A 19,382-nucleotide genomic window follows, 5' to 3' on the forward strand; every position below is an offset into this window, starting at 1 on the left:
TCTTCAACAAGCCCCTCCTTCAGCTGTTTTAACAGATTCGCCTGCAGTGCTGGCATTCCCGGGAATTGTCGTTGATTGATCTTGACCATTGGGAAAGCCCTGGTGTAGTCAATCGCGTGTATGCCTTCCGAATATGACGTGCGGATGCTTGGCTGATATCTCGTAACGTTTGGAAAATCCTCACCAACTTGAACACTCGCAACGCAGTGCTCAGGATCTCTGCAGCGAACCTGTATTTCTTCGTTATGATTCGGTTGCAACTTTACTGAGACTTTGACATGCTTGCAAAGGTCAAATTGGCCCAGCAACCCCACACAGATGTTGGCTTTTTCGTTTCCCTGCGGGAAAAGGAGTTGCGGATGGTTTTGATTGCATCTAGCACAACGGACAGGCTGCCAAAGTCTCCGTAATCGCCATTCCAGTTCACCTGTATCAAAGAGATTCCTACAGGGTCCGCACAGTGACCTTCGCAGGAAGATCCGCTTAATGAGCCGAATCTGATCACATGTTGATCCAATGATGCGGTGAGTCTCTGTCGCAAAGTGCAGGACTTTCCAATGAAAGTCTTTGAATTCGATATCGTTCGTCAACTCTCGGAGGATGCGACACGTTTGGCGGACCATGTAGAGAGAGCTATGGGGCATCAAGCGCATGGTATGGATCAATAGCTCTTGGGGGAGCTGCAGTAATCTGGACCCTGAACTTTGTTGGTGTCTCAGCTTCAGAGGCTTGATAGGCGTGGGACAATCTGTATCATGTGGCAGTGATGCATCCAAGTGGACCGTTTCTCCATTCTGAGCTTCCAGAAGAGGGACCTCAAGTGTGCCCTGCCTGAGTCCGAGTCGGTCAATAGTGCGTTGAATCCAGGATGAAGAAAACTGTGGATCTAATATGAGTTGAGGCATGAAGGAGTTGCCGAGCGGACTCTAGGACAGTTGAAGTCGGTTGGAGGGAAGAATAAATACCTAGGAGAGTCAAAGGCAGATTGAACATGTTTTATAATACGGTGGGCTACAAGTGTTATTTGCAGTTGAGACTTGTGGCTGGGAGCTTAAATCAGCACAAAACCTAGATAATTCACAGAACAGAAAACGCACCAAAGTTAAAAAAATCTTTTGAGGGGTAATTCACTATCACTTGACGTCATACAAGAGAATTATTCTTATTAATAAAGGCCCTTGAACCTCGAAACCTCCCCTCTACCTGTTCCCAGCACCAGTCTCCCAACTGCGGCTTCACAAAATGGAAGACATTCTGGCTGACACCCACTTGCTGGGTAGAAGTTTCTTTGAGCAATTATATTGTAGAAACAACTCAGTAACGACGTCGGTTTCTCCTCATGCCCGGTACGTTGAACCTGGCTACCATGTGTTACGTGGTCGGTGTGCCGTACAAGGAAACCTTAAGCGTATGGGACCGCGCACATGTCGTCGGAATCGATATTCCTCCTGATTCAAAATTTAGCTCCGAAGAAGGTGTGGAAGTGCTTTTGAATCTTGCCAGGAATGGGTTCCTACACCAACCAACAAGAGTCTACCTGTTCGGTCTGTTCGAGATGGGCAAGCAGAGAGAGTTTTGGGTCTTCGACGGGTCGGGAGTCTACCGATCGGGGTTGTTCGACGATGAACGTAACTTCCAAGATTACTCGATCAGTATGGAAAGATGACTGAGCTTGAGCTTGGCAACAATTCTTTTATCAAGCAAGAGTTCGGTGAACCCCAGTATATCTACATTAAGGGCGATGAGTCCCAAATGGCGCCTTACGAGTCCGATCACAATAGGGGATACAAACTTGTCCTCGACAAAAGACCTCTCTCACGCCCTGACGATATTGTCAGTGTAAGGGCGACTTGGTATCGCGCCACAGACAAATTCAACAACAAGTTTGTCATCAGATTTTCCGGAAGGAAACAAAACCAAAATGAGAAAAAGTTCCTGCGTCGAACTAAGGAGCGTAATGTCTGGGGCATCACGCATCCCATCGACTATCGATTTATCGAGGCCAGGAGGCTATCTTGTATAGTCATGTCTCCCTTTGGTCTCCCAATCACCCACTATCGCACTGACTTGGAGGTTCTCGAGTGCATGCGTGACACGATCAGGGCTCACCGATCGTTGTATATAGATGCCAAGACTCTCCATCGGGATATCTGCTTACACCACTTCTTTATCTGTAAACCCAAAGAGAATAGCCCAGACGCTCCCAAAAGAATTCTCATCGCAATCGGTGGACATCGGGGGCTATTTGACGAAAGTCGATTGAAGCCGTGGCAGGGCGGGCTCGAGGAATGGTCAGAAATCGCTGAGAAGAAGACAAAGGATATTTCCAGCAACGACAACTTTGCTATCATCGTTGCCGAGTTTCGCCATGAGTTCAAGGGTCTAGAGTCTGGCTTATGCACTTCGCGATATGCTCTTCTTCCCTGATGGAAACGATTTCTTTACAGGCACGGATATGGACGCCGAGGCCACCGAAAAGCTGTATTGTGGCACGATTGGCGCTTTTGAGAAGGCGGTCGTTAAGAAAAGAGACTGAAGCTGAGGAGTATCACAGATACCTAGATTTCGAGTCTAATTTTACCATTATCGCAGGTCGCGAAAGGATAAGAATTGCCAAAGTTTACCAGGGAAGACCCAAAGCTTAGGACCTTACACCTAAGAATTATAAAGCTTAGGCGAGTTCTCCTAATTTTAGAAGATTCTTTGACGAGTTCACTTTGGCATCCTCTCTTGGAGTGCACTAAGACTCTGTTTGGCAATTCAGGCTGATGCCCTCAATCTTCGATTCTTATCCGAACACGACAGATTACGGGGTAGAACAACGCTCTCTCTCTCCTCCAATCATGAAACCGCCATTAATCCTCATCGTCCCGGGTAATCCAGTTTTGTCATGCTGATCCCTGAACAGAAGTCCCATCAGCGCTGTAGTAGCGTCACGCTAGGGGTATTCCTCCGTCAGAGATCCACCAAAGGGGTGTCTCGTATTCGGATTATGAGAATCCTACAGACTAAAATCTTGGATAAGCGAAATAATCGATCTGCTATTTAGTATCTTGCACTTGCTCAACTGGGTTGGGTTCTTGAAAGATCATCATCACAATGTTGCGAGAAGCTGTGTACAGTATTGCGGGCTTCGTCCTGCTTGCCTACGCGGCAGAATGGATTCTCTCGCTGTTCGACGATCCAAGGGAGCCCAAGAGACTACAATCGAAAGTACCGCTCTTTGGTCATCTATGGGGTATGATGAAGTATAGTTCTGGCTACCATGGAATAACAAGGTATTTCCACCCCTCAACACTTTTGAAGCAAGCTGACTGTGAGAAAGCAAGCAAACAAACGAGGAAATGTACACAGTCGCCATCTTCAACACAAAACTCTACATCGCGAAAACTTCCCGTCTCATCCCTCTGATCCAAAAGACATCCAAGACTCTGTCCTTCCGACCTTTTATGCAAACAGCGGCTAAACTTATGGGTGACGCGAAACCCGAGACGTTCGAGGTCTTTGGTACAGAATGGGTTGATTCGTTTAGTCACGCGCATAAGAATGGCCTTGCTACGGGGCCGTTTCTCGATGAGCAGAATCTTCGAATGGGAGATCGTGCGCTGATCGATATTGAACAACTTCTTCCCACAGAGAAGGATGGTGTTTCAAAGATTAATCTGTTGGAATGGGCGCAGTATGCTGTCGTTCAGGCTAGTGCTTGTGGAATCTTTGGTGTCGAGCATCCTTTTCTTGATCCCAAGGTTGACCAAGCTTTTTGGTAAGCACCCTCTCCAATGACGCCAGTTCAACATCTAACAGGATAGGAAATGGCAATCGTATCTTCCTCTTCACATGGTAAACCTCGACATCACTGGCAAAGGCTACGCTGCCCGCCAGATTGTCTTTGACGCTTTCCGCAAGTATAACAAGAACCTCCCCAGCGATGTATCCTTCATCTACAAAGAACGTCTCCGATCGATGCAAGAAGCTGGTATTGATGAAGACGACATTTGCAAGCAACAAGCTACTTTCGGAACTGCTGCTTTCGCCAACACTGTTCCGATCATGTACTGGACAATCTACGAGCTCTTCTCTCGACCTGATCTTCTTGAAGAGGTGCGAAAGGAAGTTATTGAGCAAGCTGTCAGTGGAGATAAGGAGTCCGGTTTCAAAGTCGACGTCGCGGCTTTGAAGACGAAGTGTCCCTTGGCATTATCAGTGTTCCAGGAGACTCAAAGACTGCGACACGTCCACGCCAACATCCGCAAAGTCACAGAAGACACCCTCCTCGACGGAAAATACCTCCTCAAAGCAGGCCACTACGTCATGATGCCCGGCCAACCCGTGCACACCAACACATCAACATGGGGACCAACGGCTGACCAATTCGATCCGTACCGCTTCACCAAAGACTCATCAGATCGAAAGGCTAGCAGTTTTGTCGCATGGGGTGCACCGCCTCATCTTTGTCCAGCGCGTCAATTCGCCACGACTGAAATTCTCATCGTCATTGCGCTCCTTGCTGTGAGGGGCGATATTACACCTGTGAAGGGGGAGTGGGTGAAGAATCCGGCGTTGAATACGGGGGATATGGCGACTGTTTACACGCCGAAGAAGAGTGTTGAGGTGGAGGTTAGGAAGAGGGAGGAGTGGGATGGGGAGTGGAGTTTGAGGATGGGAGAGAGCAAGACGAGAATATCTCTTGCTTCTGGTTAAAAATGCATTGCTTTCATCTTTACATGGACTAGCTCCTAAACGATAGAAAGACTTGGGTGACTTCAAATAAGCTTATAATACCTTTACTGAGTTTATTTTAATTCTCTAAATTAAGCTCTACTACTAGTATTTTATTGTTCCCTAATAATAAGGTCTTTGCAACATGAATTTCTGCGTGTAACAAAAACACATTCAGCTTTAATTAATTACGCAGAACAAGCAGTATTTTTCGCAGTTACTCACATCTTCATACAAAGTGTGAATCATGTGCAACGTCATGAGTCACCGCGTCAGTGGTAAGCTGACTCTCAACAAGGTCTGCAGACCAATATTCGGATTACCTTGGATCGGCCGCCCGATAATTCCGAGCTGAACATCTCACACGACTTGAAAATCACCAAAGATCTTCAAATACCCACTAAAAAGTCCCGGGAGTCATTCGGGACGCCTTATGAGGCTGAAAATCATGGTCATTGCCTTGATTCTCTGGCGCGGTTGCCTGCCGTGAGAGGGAGAGAAAAGCTCTAGCTGGAAATGAAGCTGATATAATAAAAACGTCTAGGACCGTACTAATTTAGGTTCAGAAATGCCTTGTCCTTTTTATCAAGCAGAATAAAGGTCGCAAGTTTTCTGACTGCCGTTGTTGTGCGTCCAATGAAAATTGCCTCGTCCGTGAGGGATATCCACTTTTAGGGGCTGAGTAATTGATTCATGCAGGTTTGATGAGGGGTCACACACGCAAGACGCAGTGATTAAGAATAAGAGCTGCCTTGGATCACCATAAGCAACGACTATTTCAACCTCCTTCACCTCAATCTCGTTCCTGTACATCTCATCCTTACCTCCAAATAAATAGATCATACGCATCTTATAGACCACTATCTTACCATCCTCAGCTGCCAACCCTGGACCGCCAGGATGACAATCGACCAGGATCCCATCCTCACTAAACTCCGCGATGTATCCCTCTCAGCCGTGGAGAACGGCGTCAGCACACATCACACAGTAGAACAAGAACATCCAGCCACTGCAGGACTCCTCTCAGAGCGAGAAAGCGAAGCTTGGCAAAGAGCAATAGAGAAGGTTGTTCGATGCGTTGTATCGGTCAAGTTCTCGCACCCTTATTCGTTTGATACAGAGACTAGCAAGACGAGTGAAGCAACTGGCTTTGTTGTCGATGCGGAAAAGGGTATCATCCTCACTAATAGACATGTCGTTGGCCCTGGGCCCTTCTCGGGGTACATTGTCTTCAATAACCAGGAGGAAGTCGACACGTACCCCATTTATCGCGATCCAGTACACGACTTTGGCTTTTTGAAGTTTGATCCCAAGGCTGTTAAATATATGACTCTCACCGCGATGGAACTCAGACCCGACCTCGCAAAGGGTGAGTCCCCAGCCCCAAAGGGAGCAAGAAAACTTAGGATCTTGGACGAGGATGTCAAATAAACTTAGGAGAGAGTCTCCTGAGCTTAGGCTAACTTACCTAAGTACTTCCATCGCTTAGGGGCCAAGATCCCAAGTTCTCTTGCCCTTGTACCTAGCCTCTGGGGTATAGCACGCAGCTAACCTGGCACAGTTGGCACCGAGATCAAAGTCATCGGCAACGATAGCGGCGAAAAGCTCGGCATTCTATCCGGTTTCATAAGTCGTCTTGACAGAAATGCTCCTATATACGATGGTTACATGGACTTCAACACATGTTACTTTCAAGCCAACGCCTCAGCGTCAGGAGGCAGTTCCGGAAGTCCTGTTGTCAACGTGGACGGGCACGGTATCGCTCTTCAAGCAGGCGGGCGCACCGATGGATCAACGGATTACTTTCTCCCACTTGATGGACCGCTACGAGCACTGAAACAGATTCAACGCGGTGAGAAGGTGAAAAGAGGCGAGATTCAGACTGTCTTCAAATTAAAGCCCTTTGATGAATGCCGACGGCTGGGGTTGAGTCCTGAGTGGGAGAGTGTTTTGCGCAAATCTTTCCCTGGGGAGGATAACGTCATCGTCGCCATGGACGTCCTGCCTGAAGGTCCTTCAGACGGAAAGCTGAAAGAGGGCGATATCCTCCTCAAAATCAACGGAGATCTCGTCACACAATTCCTCCGTCTGAACGAGATCTTCGATTCCAACATTGGCAAAACCGTCCGTATTCTCGTCCAAAGAGACGGCCAAGACGTCGCAGAGGATATCCTAGTCCAAGACCTCTGTGAGATCACACCAGATCGCTTCGTCACCGTCGGAGCAGCATGTTTCCACGATCTCTCATACCAAATCGCCCAACGATACTTCCTCCCCTGCCGCGGCGTGTACGTCAGTAAATCCGGACCATTTCACCCCACGCACGATAACTACATCATGGTCGATAGCGTCAATCACAAAAAGACGCCTGATCTCGATGCTTTCGTGCAGGTTATGAAGGATATACCCGATAGAGCACGCGTGGCAATCAAGTTCTGGTATGTTTGGGAACCGCAGACTGTTCGAACGGCTGTTGTGCCTATTGATCGGCATTGGTTCCAGCGCATGAAGATGTTTAAAAGGAATGATACCACCGGGGTCTGGGATGTTGAGGTACTTGCTGAGCCGTTACCTGCTATTCGACCGCCGCGACTAAGTGCGTCGTTTGATGCGCTGGAGCATATCGCTCAGCGTGAAATTGCAGAGATTGCGAGGAGTTTCGTCCACGTGCGGTTCTCGTCACCAGTTCTTATTGATGGACAATCCGCGCGCATTAAACTGGGAATGGGTCTTGTTGTAAACGCTGATCGAGGCTATGTCATCGTTTCGAGAACTGTTGTGCCGACGAAGCTCTGCGATATCGAACTAACATTTGCCGATTCGGTGCTTGTGCCTGGAAAGGTCGTATTCTTGCATCCTGCGCATCACTACGCTATCATCCAATACGACCCTAGCCTCGTTGACGCACCGGTCAAAAGCGCCATCTTCAGCACTGAGAGGATCTCACAGGGTGCACCGACGTTTTTCGTGGGGCATAATGACTGCGATGAGATGGTGTATGCTTCAACAGCTGTGACAAAGGTCATTCCCCTCGAGCGAGAACCACCAAATCCACCCCGCGGCCGTCCTGTCAACGTGGATCGTATTGATGTTGAGACTCGAATTGGGAATCACTGCGGAAGTGGCGTCCTTATCCGTGAAGACGGTGTCGTTCAGGCTCTTTGGGTCGTGTACGAGATGGAAGATCTCGACGAGGCGTGTTTCGGCTTAAGCTCACAAGCCATCGCGCCCATCGCTGAGAAGTTAAGCCAAGGCATCGTCCCAACCCTCCGCAGTCTCTCCATCGAGCTCGAGGCCGTTACCATGATTGAAGCGCGGGTCATGGGCGTAGCCGAGGAGTGGATCGAAAAGGTCCAGAGCAAGTCCTCCTCCGACCGACGACTATTCATGGTAAAGCGCGGGCCAAAGCAACTCCCTGGTCAACTCGGCGAAGGCGATGTCCTTCTCACGCTGGACGACAAACTTATCACGCAGCTCCACGATGTGGATGTCATGTACTGGAAAGAAAGCCTCGATGTCGTCGCTGTGCGAAATGGCGAACAGATCAGCTTCAAAGCACAGACTGTTTCCGAAGATGAGTTCGAAACTTCGCGCGTTGTTAATTTCTGCGGATTAACGGCGCAGAAACCACATCGTACCGTGAGACAGAGTATCAAGAAGCTGCCGAGCGAAGTGTACATCACAAGTTGGTTCATAGGATCGCCGGCGAACCTATATAACGTCTACGCAACGACTTTTATCACGCATATCGATAATAAGCCTACACCGGATCTCGAATCACTTGTGGGGATCATCGCCAGCATCCCTGATAAAACTTGTAAGTGAAGATAGCAGACCTCGAGCTTTCTTTGCCTTGATTCACGGGAAAACGTAACTGACAAGAGCGTAGACTTCAAGATCAAGATGATGAACTACACCGGAACTCCCTCCGTCGTGACAATCAAGAAGGATGAGCGATACTGGCCTACTGTTGAGTGGCTTCGCGACGAGACGCATGTTGAAGGATGGAAGAGGGTGACGTATGAGAATGGTGAGGTTATACAGGGCGAGGGTCTTTATGGTATTACACTGTGAGCGAGGTGTTGGTAGACAATGGGTTCATGACTTGTATTATATAATATTACAGTATCTCCATTCATATACCGCTCTGAGAGCGATTCACTACTTATCACGACTTGTGCTTCCAATGAGATGCAAATGAAACGGTGGGTATGCACGGTCGTGATGATGAGCCGTTAATTGAGAACCCCGCTGTAAGCACGAAGTAGGCTGCGGCACCAGAGAAGACAAGAGAGGTTGGAATCACCTCGGGGACCAAGAAAACAGCAAGCTTTAATATGGGGTGTCAAAATAAAGTCAGCAAAAGTTATCCTAAGCTTAGGCTATATGGCTATATTACCTCAGATTTTTTGTCATTTGGGATCAAGATCCTGTATTTTCTTTCCTCCCTTAGAATCACTATGGCATGAATATTTCGCAGAGATTGTCCAATATTTAGGCAGACTTAGCCTGTCTTTAGACCAGACCTTGGCACTCGCAGCTCAAAGTCGGAAGATTTCTGCAGGGTAGCTCCTCTTTCAGCGGGTCTAGCGCGCCGACTGCCTACCAGATCTAGGCACCAGCCCCATCTACAGGGGTTACTCTAGTGCTGAGCAGAAACTTATAAGGCTCTCACTCAACAACTTCAAAAATACTTCAGCTCAACTTAACCATTCTCACCTCATCTCACCTCAATCATCACGCCATGGCTTCCAACGACTCGAGACTTGTCACTGAGATATGGGACAACATCTGTTCCTTCATCACACCACCGACCCTCTCAAACCTTCGCCTCACGTCTCACAGGCTCAATGGTATCGCACGGCCATGGAAATTCAGGAGCTTACGCCTCGAAGCATTCAATCCACCATCTGTTGAGCGATTTATCCAAATCGCCAACACCCCCGAACTACGAGGTTTAGTTCGAGAAATCACTATCGACACGCGCATTGAGTTTGACTTTGAATACCTCTGCAACGAGTCATACATCTTCCCCCTAGCCTTCATGAACGCTCTCCCTCACTTACGATGTTTCACCAACGTGACAGCGCTTCACATTCGCTTTGAAGAGCACTGCGGCCAAGATGACCGGTACTATCAAACGATCGAGGAAACCTTTGAGTTGCGATATCGCGTGCTTGATACTATCCTCCACTGCGCTGCGGGGCTGTGGACGCTGGAGAAGCAAATCAAGATTGATCAGGTTATGGAGGGATATATCTATCTCAATGAGGACGAGGATGAGAGGTTTGACTATAGCGATCAAGATCTTGAGTTTGCCCACGATAAGCCGTTCCCGCTGAAGGAGTTGACGATTACGCATCTTGCGGATTATGATGATCCTAATCTTGCTTCGTCTGAGGCCTGGAAGACGATCATCTCCCTACCAAGTCTCGTCGACCTGAGGCTTTTTGTCACAACAGAAGAGTGCGACGCATCACCTGAGAGCACGATTCACTATATTGAGAAGTACGATTTCTTCGGCAACATCCACAACACATGGCTCTCCCCTAGCATTGCGGATCATTTACGCGTACTGTCGTTATACTTTAAAGATTACTGGGGTTGGTTTCCCATCATGGACTTTCGCAACATTGGCATGGACTCACCGTTCCCTCATCTCAAGATTCTTGCGCTGGGGAATTATGTCTTTACTCATGAGTGGCAGATTGAGTGGTTTGGCAACCTCGGCAAGGAGAACGGCAGTGGAGGTCTTGAGGAGCTGTATCTTGATGATTGTCCCATCCTGTATCATGCGCTTCAACTTCGTATTGAAAATGATGGGTATGCTGACCACACAGCTCATACAGCGCAAGGAGGTACAGGACGAGGATGGAACCCTATCAAGCGCGACTTTCCCATCCGATGGCATCAGATCCTTTCTCAGTGGAAGGATTCGATGAAGGGGCTGAAGACACTCCGAGTTGGTCATGGATGCTGGTGGGAATGTCCCAAAGATACTCGCCAGGCGATTCTACTAGACCCTGATTACAAAGACATCGACCTGCAAGCTATGGATCATCGCCTCACGCGAAACCTGCACCGAGACTTTGCTTGTCCTCCCCCAACGGAAGAGGAATACTGGGATGGGCAGAATACCTTTGTGTCTGAGAAGCATAGATATGGAACGGGGATCAGTAATGAGAGAAAGGTTCGGATGCAGTACATTGAGTACAATTGCGGTCTCGGTCCGTCGCCGTGGTTGGAGAAGAATTCGCGGTATCGTGGTGACGAGAAGGGGTTTGAGCCGGAGAAGGGTACGCTGGAGAAGGATAATGCTGCGTGGGATTTGATCATGGCTGCGACTCGAGCGAGACGTCATGGTCTTAATGTTTAAGTTTTCCGAGTTAAGCGTCATTAGGTCATGTCTGTTCATATGTAGGTGAAGTTCATTAGTGACCCCTTGTGTTCTGGAGATAGATTTTTATATCATTATTTTCTTTGTTCAGAGGACATGCCTGATTTGATATTACCTTTCGCTACCATTCTTGTCAGAACATAGAAACATCTCATTTTTTTTCTTGTGCGAAATGAAAGATATACTTTGTTCACACTCTGCACATTAAACTTAGAAGCGTGAGGTTAGTGATGGCCCTTTAATCGATAGGGTACTTCTCATTCTTCCAAAGAGACTTATACATATAACAACAGTATCCGATAAAATGAATAAGGTATGTCTTTTGAGCAGCTACTATCTCTCTCTTATCATTGCTCTCGTCGCCAATTTTACGCTGTCACCTGACCTCAGACGCGTTCCCTAAGCCTAATCTAACTTTAGGCTCACCTCATAAAGAAACATCGCCTTCAGCTCAGCGCTTCCTCGCCTCATCAACATCAACCCAACGCAAAAGTCTCCTCTCCCAGCAAAGCCCCCCCCCCCCCAACCCCCCGATCGCAGCGAGAAAGCAGACTTGCTTAAACCACGCACTGCCTGGGTTTCAGTCATCACGCACACACTCTGGTGCGCATTGGAGCATCCATCTGGATTGTGCCTTGTGACGGGTCCCTTGAACATGATAGAAGTTAAACAGTGCGCTGTAATGCAGCAAATAAAACAGAACATGTCATACTTCATGAAGATACATTTAGTTTGGCGAAATTTTATGAGGGTCCTCATTACTGTGAGTCATTACATGGTTTTCTCATGTGTAGCGTGAAGTCAGACCGTTAAGAAGGCTAACCTTACATCACAAGACGCAATTGACTGGTGTTCAGCCAATAGACAAAGAAAGTTTGACATGTAACTGGACATCTCCGGTTTCGCAGTTCAAAGTTTGTCGGTCAGGTAAGGGTTAGGAATTAAGGTTCTGCAGCTAAAATGTCACAATATAAAGCTGACCACTGCTGCCACTGTCAGACGTACACTGACACTGCCTGCTCAACTTGTGACAGCCTAATCCTATTGTTCACGTGGCCACCCACTGTTCTCATTACAAGTTGTTACACAATAACAATATTCTGTCAACAAAGTCGCAAAATTTTGAACTTGACTCTTACATGCACAACACCAGAGCCGCTCCGCGCCCGCCCTTTGCGACATCACCATATATATCATCATTAATTTGTCATAGCATCATCATAAGATATGGCTCCTGTTCGCAAAACTTTGAAAGCTCAGCCTAAGGCTGCTGCCTCCGAACCCCCTCGCCCCACCGACATGATCCTCGCCATGAACGACCCCTACATGCAACAGATCATCGACGGCATCAAGACATATGAGTTCCGCAAGTACAACATGGCCGGCATCCAGCGAATCTGGTTCTACCGCACTGCTCCCCACTCCGCCATCACACACATCTGCCCAGTCAACGAAGCCATCACGAGAAACCCCGGTGACCAGCCCCTACCTGAAGATGGGCTTGGAAACAAAGAGTACAACGCCAAAGATCCCGATTACGAGGGCTACGACTACGCATATCGCATCAACGCAGTGTATGAGATCAACGCCGATGGAGGGCAAGGCATCACTTGGACGATGATGCGGGATGAGCACGGAATGAAGATTGCACCACGAGGAAGAGTCAGGGTCCCCGAGTCAATGATGGCGCAGTATAGCTTGGAGGGTCAGAATAAGGTGTTATGAGGGATTGGGTGTGACGAGAAGACCGGCCAATGAGCCATGAATACAATTTGATACAGTGGGAGCACATAATGGGCCATATGATCATTTGTGACTGTAAATTTGTGTGATAAGGTGAAAACACATAATCTGAGAGTCGCGCGACTGGCGCGCAAATGCTGAGAGGCTAGGAGAGACTTGTTTAAGTTAATAATATTCTTAGTATTCTTATTGTAATACAAAGGGAATATTTAAGATGTTGTTACTTCTCCCATCAGTCCAGCACTTCGAAATTTAGGTATTAGCCAATACATTGCTCTGTACTCGATTCACTTATCACACTAATGGAAAAGTCTATCCCTGTCGCGTATGATCTTTCTTCCCACCATGCTCTTGGTGGCGGTTCATATGCCTTCAAAACTCGCTATCCATTATATCTTAAAACACTTTTATCTGACCGAAGTCGTAGGACTGAAGTCAACATTATCATTCAGCCTTATAGCCCAGCCCATATCGGAACCATGTGTAGTCTTGGTCTTGCATTCATCCTTGCCCGACGACTGATCGATGAAGGGTTAGATGTTTCAGTAACTTGTGACCTTTGGGACCGTGCCAAAGGCGAGGAAATGACGATTGACGGTGTCGTTTACCAAAAAAGCCTTCGTGACAAGGGTACATTCCAAAAACACCTCCCAGGCTATGTTCAAATCATAAACGAGCTTGCTAGCCAGTACAGAGTTCATCATCGCATCAGAATGGAAGAGGAGTTTGGGAGTAATCCTGAGATACCTGACGTTCGTTGCGAGATAGTTATCAGGCGAGAACTCTATGGCAAGGTCCTGGCACCGGAACGAGGCTCACTGGCTTTCCGGGCTTCATGTCCTGAATGTGGATTGGTGGAGAAGTATGGTACTCGGAATGTGTATGCAGACGATGGCTCGGCTGTCACATTCCAATGTCCTTCGCATGGCCTTTTCACCTGCAATGCCCCCAAACGGAAAGCAACCGATTCCAGTTCAACTGCCAGCTCTTCTATCTTGTCCTTGGACTCTTCTACCAAAAAACACCTTACAACTGGATTGAGATTTGCGGAAGCGATTATGCGGGGTTCTGGCAGGAGCAATTGCTATGGCGATTTCTGTCCAAGCCCATAATCATCGTCTGTACTCCTCTGATTTCTGACTGGTCTGGGTCCAAGGTTTCAAAGTCACTTTACCTTCAAGACACCGCGTACCAATACTTGAAAGACTCTAGGCAGGAATATCTGTTGAATTATGAAGTTTGTTGTCGGGAAAACAAAGATCTTACAATTTTATGGAAGGAGGTCGAGCTGCGGGTTGATGAACCATATCGGCTTTTGAGTGGCTACAGCATTCATTACTTACACCTCTTGTTCGAAGGACAAGCAATTGGCCTTGGAATTATCCACAAATAGGAAAGCAATTACAGGCTGGTCCCAATATTCATGATCTCCGCTGCCCTTTACTCTCACATCACCGAGGCTGGCCGGTTGTAATAATATATGTACCGTGCTGGGGACTTGCAATGACGCTTTTTGGTTCAAGAACTACACGTATCGCTTAAAGGTGACGGCCAAAGTGCCGCAGCTTTCATCCAAACCAAGGTTCGATATTCTAGTACAGCGTCAGAGTAGATGAGAACACGAATACAGCGCTGAACATAGAGATTCCTTTCTGTTCTTACTACCGTTCGTCAGGTCCACTAATAAAATAAAATGCATACCGATGTATGACGGCCTCGTTAGGCGTTGCCAAAATCTCAGATTGGTCGAAGCATATTACTCTTTCCTTTAAACCGTTATGATATCTTCAGGCTGTCAACAGTTGAAACTCCAGACAATGTGTTCAAGTTCCCCTATCAGTAACGTAATTCCCGCGAGGCTGTCCCGCCCTCGTTCCATTCTCAGCGCGCACCTGCACTTACAGACGCGTCTACCCCGCGACAAGAACGTGTTCGTACTACTTCCAGCACTGTAAGTATAGACCTATGACGTCCTCCATGTGTTCTAGGCAATTGTTCTCCAGCTCCGCCAATGCATGCCACTGTATCACTTCCTTTTTTGGGCCTTGGCAAACCCTCACATTGGTCGAAGCACTTACGACTCTCAAGTTAATGGACTTCCCTTCCAGGCATCTCTCTCAAGCAACGACTACATTGGCTACATGGACACCGAGCTGCCAGTGTTAGGTAGTGTTCACTTGTCATGATGTTCAGTTTGGTGTGACACTGCCAGATCAGAGAGAGAATCTCCCGACTAAGACAATCCTTTCGCTCCGAGTCGGGACTTTTGAAACTCTTCTTTCTACAAACTCGACAAGACTTTTGAGCTGAGATATCTTTGTAATATCTCATCTCATTCTTCATCTACTTACATCACAACACTTCTACTTTCATCTCCTTCTCATTTCTGTCAACTCACACCGAAGCACTTCGACTTGCATCAGCAACTCACTTCTATCAACTTACACAAGAGCACTTGCACTTTCATCTCATCTCCCTCTCCATTAAATCACACCATAACACTCCGACTCTTATCATCAACAACACCCATTTATCCTTCGCTATGTTCTCCTTCTTGACCTCCAGTAAGAAGACCGTCGTTCGCAACCGCGAGCTCGGTCCCGGCGGAGTCCACCTCAAGGACTATGGCATCCCCGGCCGCACCAACCTAGTCGAGGCCCTTTCGGACATGGAAGAGGAAGAAGATCGAGTCTCTGATCGCCTTGATGACAACGATGTCTGGGTCGACTTGGATGCCCAGAAGGACACCATCGTGGCCGCCCTTCAACCCAAGTCTAACGTCCAACTCAAGTCTGGTGTCACTGTCAAGGCTACTGTCGGAATGATCAATGAGCTTCAAGCTTGCCTCATTGATGACTACTTCACCGTTGAAGCAATCCAGCGTCGAGCGGTCGGTCTCAAGGACTCGGTCCATAACTGGTTGGAGGGTGTTGACGACTCGGATGTTGCCAACGAGTCCAACGACTCATCTGAGGATGAGCACTCTGTCTCTTCAAAGCAGTCCATTGGCGCGGAGGCCAACGTCTACCAACTCCCCAAGTCTGAGTCCTTCCTCAAGACCAAGTTCAACGGTCCCGTCTACGACAATGAGAAGCGACTGACTTCTTTCAACGACCGCATCCTTTCCTCCGCTGTCTACTGGGGAAAGGTCGACGATGAATCTGACGACGAGATGCCCGCTTTCTTCAAGCCTAGCAACTAAACGTCTTGCATTCTTGGTGCTTGTTTTGATCTGAAGTTGTAGCACGATGCTCCTTCGGAAATGTTTGTTTGTTTAGATGACTGTTTTTGTTCACGGTACAGATATGCATTGGGTCCTGGAGTTTTAGCCTGGTAATGCTCCTTTGAGAATGTTCTCTCGCCAGTACGAAAAGGTGTCAGACTACGAAAGGTGCTATGGGATCTGGTACATGTCTGGGATAGTCTCCTGAGATGGATGTCCATTGGGATAAGTAAACTAGGTCTAGGTACTAGCAGAGGTAGTCTAGCATGAATTGAGTAATAGTATTGAATCCTGATCCCAACATGCAATTGTGACAAACCCCATTTTTTTGCCGATATTACTGTCTTATGCAACATTCTGCATAAAGTTCACACGTACCTCGGATGACACCCGAGGAATCACATTTGACAATGGGTCGTTTCCTCCGTCTATCATGGTCCATGCCCCGTCAACCGTCATATCCAACGGTCGAGCAATGCCGGGGTAAATGATGCGACCGTTTAAACTAAAAATCTCTAGTCCCATTACGTGTCAACATACCCCTTGTCAAAGGATTCAGGGATATTTGTTCTGCAGCAACCAACAGGTGGGGGCGGCCAAAGTCTGTTCTAGGCAGGCAAATAAAATAAAAAAGTATGCATCATGACAGTAGCAGGGGAACCCGAGCTGTTGGCTCTAGCAGTCAACGTGCCTTAGTGTTGTAATGCTACGACGCTGAGATGCATGGCACCCATGATTTTTGCGGGAATTAGTGCATGTCAGTATCTTTTGCTCCGCTTGGCCTGACAGTGGACGAGTAATTATCAGTCGAGGCAATCACTGCAAGCGTTTCAGGGGATCCTGATCTGCATTTGTGTCATCCACTTAGCCGGATCCTTTGGTTACGCTCGGATGGAGCAGCGTAGTATTTTCGTAACCGTTGGCTGCGCCCGAAGTGGGTATACGACCCGTGTCGTTGGTCCAGGGGTGTTCAGCACATGTCATCCAAGGACCGTGACCGCGGGCCATGGTATGGTTGCAGAAACCAGCCTGCCTGCCCGCGCAGTCTCGCTTGCTGAGTCGTACTGCAAGTCAAGTATGGTGGATGCTACTCTGCATGACTCCACGCGGACGTCTCGTCACCAGAAAAGCGCCGGGTCTTATCACATCACCCATGCACATGCCCATGCCGGCACTGCCATCGAATCACACCAGGAGAAGGGTCATCACGTGCCGAGCTAGCAAGCAGGATAACGATATCAGTCAAAGAAAAACAAACACCCTGGATGCAGAGCTGTTGGGTGGTTTATCACATCCTTGCTGGCTTCACTTGTTCCAACCCCTGGCCCGTTGTAGCCGTTATGGAGTCGTCTCGAACCGATGTTGCCGTCGTCAGTTCATGGTCCGTTCACCGCCGCGGCAATCGAAAAAGAACATAAATCCTACGGTGGCGCAATTCTTCGCGGGAAGTTCTGGGTAGATCCGCTATCCAAGCTTCTTCCTCTTCTTCACATACACAATGCCTCACAAAGACTTCCCCATCAGACCTCTAGTCCGTGCTTTTGACCCCGTTGGTCCAGACACTCTTGGACCTCCCGACCTTGACTTTGCTTCACTGTTCAGAGAGACAAACGTCCCTGAAGATGCTCCTCTAACGCTGTATCCTGAACAGCTGAACGTTCCGTGGCATACTTCTCTCCCATGGGTGAGACAGTCCAAGTGGTGGACTCAGGGTGAAGCAGCTGGACGGGACTTGGTGAATCGAATCAGTACCGACAAAGCGTCTGAGAGAGGAGCTCTACCAGTGGAGTTTATGGACGAGCGCCGAAAGGGAAAGATTAACGAGCTCGTCGAAGATGCGGTTTCATGCGCCGTTTACCTCTATCCGTCGGCGTCGCGAACTCGAATAGAACTGTTGACGCAGGCTCTTCTTCTTTTATATTTCCACGATGGTACTTATACATTCCACTCAAAGCTGATCTCGCTGACACCGATCTAGATGTTATGGAACGCGGTGCAACACAAGATGTAAGTTGAACAGATACCATACTCTTACAGGACTAACCTCCTTCTAGGAAACAACAGTTGCTGATGACTTCGTGACTATGAAGCCTAAGAACAAACACATGAAGCGATTCTACGATGAAGTTATGGAATGTGATCCCATTCTTGGCCCTGGCCTCCTCCGAGCCATTGGTCTCTTTGTCAGTGCAGGCCGCAAAAAGTCACCATTCAAGCAAGACACATACGCAACTTTGGCTGAGTACGTGGACTACCGCCGCCACGATATTGCCAAACCGTAAGTTCCCTCCTCCAATTCTATCAGAATACACTAACCACCCTCAGCTTCATGGTTGCCGCTATCCGCTTCGGAACCGGTATTCACCATACTCCCGAGGAAATCGCTCCCTTTGAGGAGCTAGAAGAGCTCTACGTTCTTCACTCTATGCTCATCAACGATCTCTACTCCTACGATAAGGAGATCCACGAGTCGCGCACCATCGGCGCCTCTGTCGTCAACGCAGTACATGTCATTGAAAAGCTCATGTTTGTGCCGCCGCATTTGGCAAAGACTATTACTCGAACTATGAGCTTCGACGTTGAGAAGAAGTATTACGCCGAGTCGGAGAGATTCATGCGTGATCCGGCGCTGAGCGACGACCAGCGTACTTATGTCATTGCACTTTTTGATTGTTTGACTGGGAATCTATTCCATCATGCTACGTTGGGAAGATACACTCCATATGCGGAGTATGTTTTTGATTGCAAGACTTAGAGATGGTTTGGGTTGTTCATAGCTAGCATTGCATTGTCGTTCAATAACAGCGTATACGATTTCTTTTTTCTGACACTTGCCTCGGTCTTGTTTGCGTGATTTTCTTCATTGTCACCTTGGCAAGGATGGATGATTCCAAACCTTCGGGACCTCTCGAAGGTGTCAGAACTAGACGAGATCAGTGTGACATCATGCCCAACCCGAGCAAAAAGCAAACGCATGCAACGTCACATCGCGAGTAAAACCCATCAGGCTCACCGTTTCACCTCCATCCGTAGGTCGAACCAACAAACCAGTCGCATCAACGATCCTGTCAACAAAGTTCATCCGGGGAAGCTTATTCATTCTCCTGAATTCAAACATCCTCAAAGTTTCGCGTACGCATATGCTCCGAGCCGGGAGAAAGTTATCGTTTGATACGACGATCACATCCCGAAAATGGAACTCTTATCAGGATCCCCATGTCGATAGTAGCCCCTGGGCATTGCTGACATATTTCTGGGGTAATCATGTAGGAATACTCCGCAGAATATGTATAGTATACT

General features: G+C 48.0%; 8 protein-coding genes across 8 annotated transcripts; all 8 read left to right on the forward strand.

The window, feature by feature from the left end:
• Positions 1 to 1,339: 1,339 nt before the first annotated feature.
• On the forward strand, positions 1,340 to 2,427 carry FVEG_13701 (hypothetical protein; the record flags this gene model as incomplete). Its single annotated transcript, XM_018903065.1, has 2 exons — positions 1,340 to 1,614; positions 1,641 to 2,427. The coding sequence occupies 2 exons, from the start codon at positions 1,340 to 1,342 to the stop codon at positions 2,425 to 2,427; spliced, it is 1,062 nt and encodes a 353-aa protein (XP_018761942.1).
• A 637-nt stretch (positions 2,428 to 3,064) lies between these two features.
• On the forward strand, positions 3,065 to 4,869 carry FVEG_13702 (hypothetical protein). Its single transcript, XM_018903066.1, has 3 exons — positions 3,065 to 3,278; positions 3,326 to 3,763; positions 3,810 to 4,869. Exons 1-3 carry the CDS (start codon positions 3,100 to 3,102, stop codon positions 4,699 to 4,701), a joined length of 1,509 nt encoding a protein of 502 aa, XP_018761943.1. The 5' UTR covers positions 3,065 to 3,099; the 3' UTR covers positions 4,702 to 4,869.
• A 586-nt stretch (positions 4,870 to 5,455) lies between these two features.
• On the forward strand, positions 5,456 to 8,900 carry FVEG_13703 (hypothetical protein). Its single transcript, XM_018903067.1, has 3 exons — positions 5,456 to 6,088; positions 6,281 to 8,536; positions 8,609 to 8,900. The coding sequence occupies exons 1-3, from the start codon at positions 5,620 to 5,622 to the stop codon at positions 8,791 to 8,793; spliced, it is 2,910 nt and encodes a 969-aa protein (XP_018761944.1). The 5' UTR covers positions 5,456 to 5,619; the 3' UTR covers positions 8,794 to 8,900.
• A 518-nt stretch (positions 8,901 to 9,418) lies between these two features.
• Positions 9,419 to 11,430, forward strand: FVEG_13704 (hypothetical protein). The gene has a single exon (XM_018903068.1). The coding sequence runs from the start codon at positions 9,464 to 9,466 to the stop codon at positions 11,093 to 11,095; it is 1,632 nt and encodes a 543-aa protein (XP_018761945.1). The 5' UTR covers positions 9,419 to 9,463; the 3' UTR covers positions 11,096 to 11,430.
• Positions 11,431 to 12,140: 710 nt separating this feature from the next.
• FVEG_13705 (hypothetical protein) lies at positions 12,141 to 12,906 on the forward strand. Its single transcript, XM_018903069.1, has one exon. The coding sequence runs from the start codon at positions 12,344 to 12,346 to the stop codon at positions 12,839 to 12,841; it is 498 nt and encodes a 165-aa protein (XP_018761946.1). The 5' UTR covers positions 12,141 to 12,343; the 3' UTR covers positions 12,842 to 12,906.
• A 255-nt stretch (positions 12,907 to 13,161) lies between these two features.
• Positions 13,162 to 13,971, forward strand: FVEG_17584 (hypothetical protein; the record flags this gene model as incomplete). The annotated part of the gene is made up of 1 exon (XM_018906826.1): positions 13,162 to 13,971. The coding sequence occupies one exon, from the start codon at positions 13,162 to 13,164 to the stop codon at positions 13,969 to 13,971; it is 810 nt and encodes a 269-aa protein (XP_018761947.1).
• Positions 13,972 to 15,401: 1,430 nt separating this feature from the next.
• FVEG_13706 (hypothetical protein) lies at positions 15,402 to 16,061 on the forward strand (the record flags this gene model as incomplete). The annotated part of the gene is made up of 1 exon (XM_018903070.1): positions 15,402 to 16,061. One exon carries the CDS (start codon positions 15,402 to 15,404, stop codon positions 16,059 to 16,061), a length of 660 nt encoding a protein of 219 aa, XP_018761948.1.
• A 1,519-nt stretch (positions 16,062 to 17,580) lies between these two features.
• Positions 17,581 to 18,837, forward strand: FVEG_13707 (hypothetical protein; the record flags this gene model as incomplete). Its single annotated transcript, XM_018903071.1, has 4 exons — positions 17,581 to 18,013; positions 18,061 to 18,089; positions 18,137 to 18,360; positions 18,408 to 18,837. 4 exons carry the CDS (start codon positions 17,581 to 17,583, stop codon positions 18,835 to 18,837), a joined length of 1,116 nt encoding a protein of 371 aa, XP_018761949.1.
• Between the last annotated feature and the right edge of the window lie 545 nt (positions 18,838 to 19,382).

Source organism: Fusarium verticillioides, chromosome 10 (genome assembly GCF_000149555.1).
Source record: "Fusarium verticillioides 7600 chromosome 10, whole genome shotgun sequence".
Lineage (NCBI taxonomy): Eukaryota > Fungi > Ascomycota > Sordariomycetes > Hypocreales > Nectriaceae > Fusarium > Fusarium verticillioides.

Coding starts and splice junctions, on each gene's coding strand:
- FVEG_13702 (XM_018903066.1), top strand. CDS start 3,100: ATGTTGCGAGAAGCTGTGTACAGTATTGCGGGCTTCGTCCTGCTTGCC. Junction 3,279..3,325: donor GGCTACCATGGAATAACAAG/GTATTTCCACCC, acceptor ACTGTGAGAAAG/CAAGCAAACAAACGAGGAAA. Junction 3,764..3,809: donor AAGGTTGACCAAGCTTTTTG/GTAAGCACCCTC, acceptor CTAACAGGATAG/GAAATGGCAATCGTATCTTC.
- FVEG_13704 (XM_018903068.1), top strand. CDS start 9,464: ATGGCTTCCAACGACTCGAGACTTGTCACTGAGATATGGGACAACATC.
- FVEG_13705 (XM_018903069.1), top strand. CDS start 12,344: ATGGCTCCTGTTCGCAAAACTTTGAAAGCTCAGCCTAAGGCTGCTGCC.
- FVEG_13703 (XM_018903067.1), top strand. CDS start 5,620: ATGACAATCGACCAGGATCCCATCCTCACTAAACTCCGCGATGTATCC. Junction 6,089..6,280: donor CAGACCCGACCTCGCAAAGG/GTGAGTCCCCAG, acceptor AACCTGGCACAG/TTGGCACCGAGATCAAAGTC. Junction 8,537..8,608: donor CAGCATCCCTGATAAAACTT/GTAAGTGAAGAT, acceptor ACAAGAGCGTAG/ACTTCAAGATCAAGATGATG.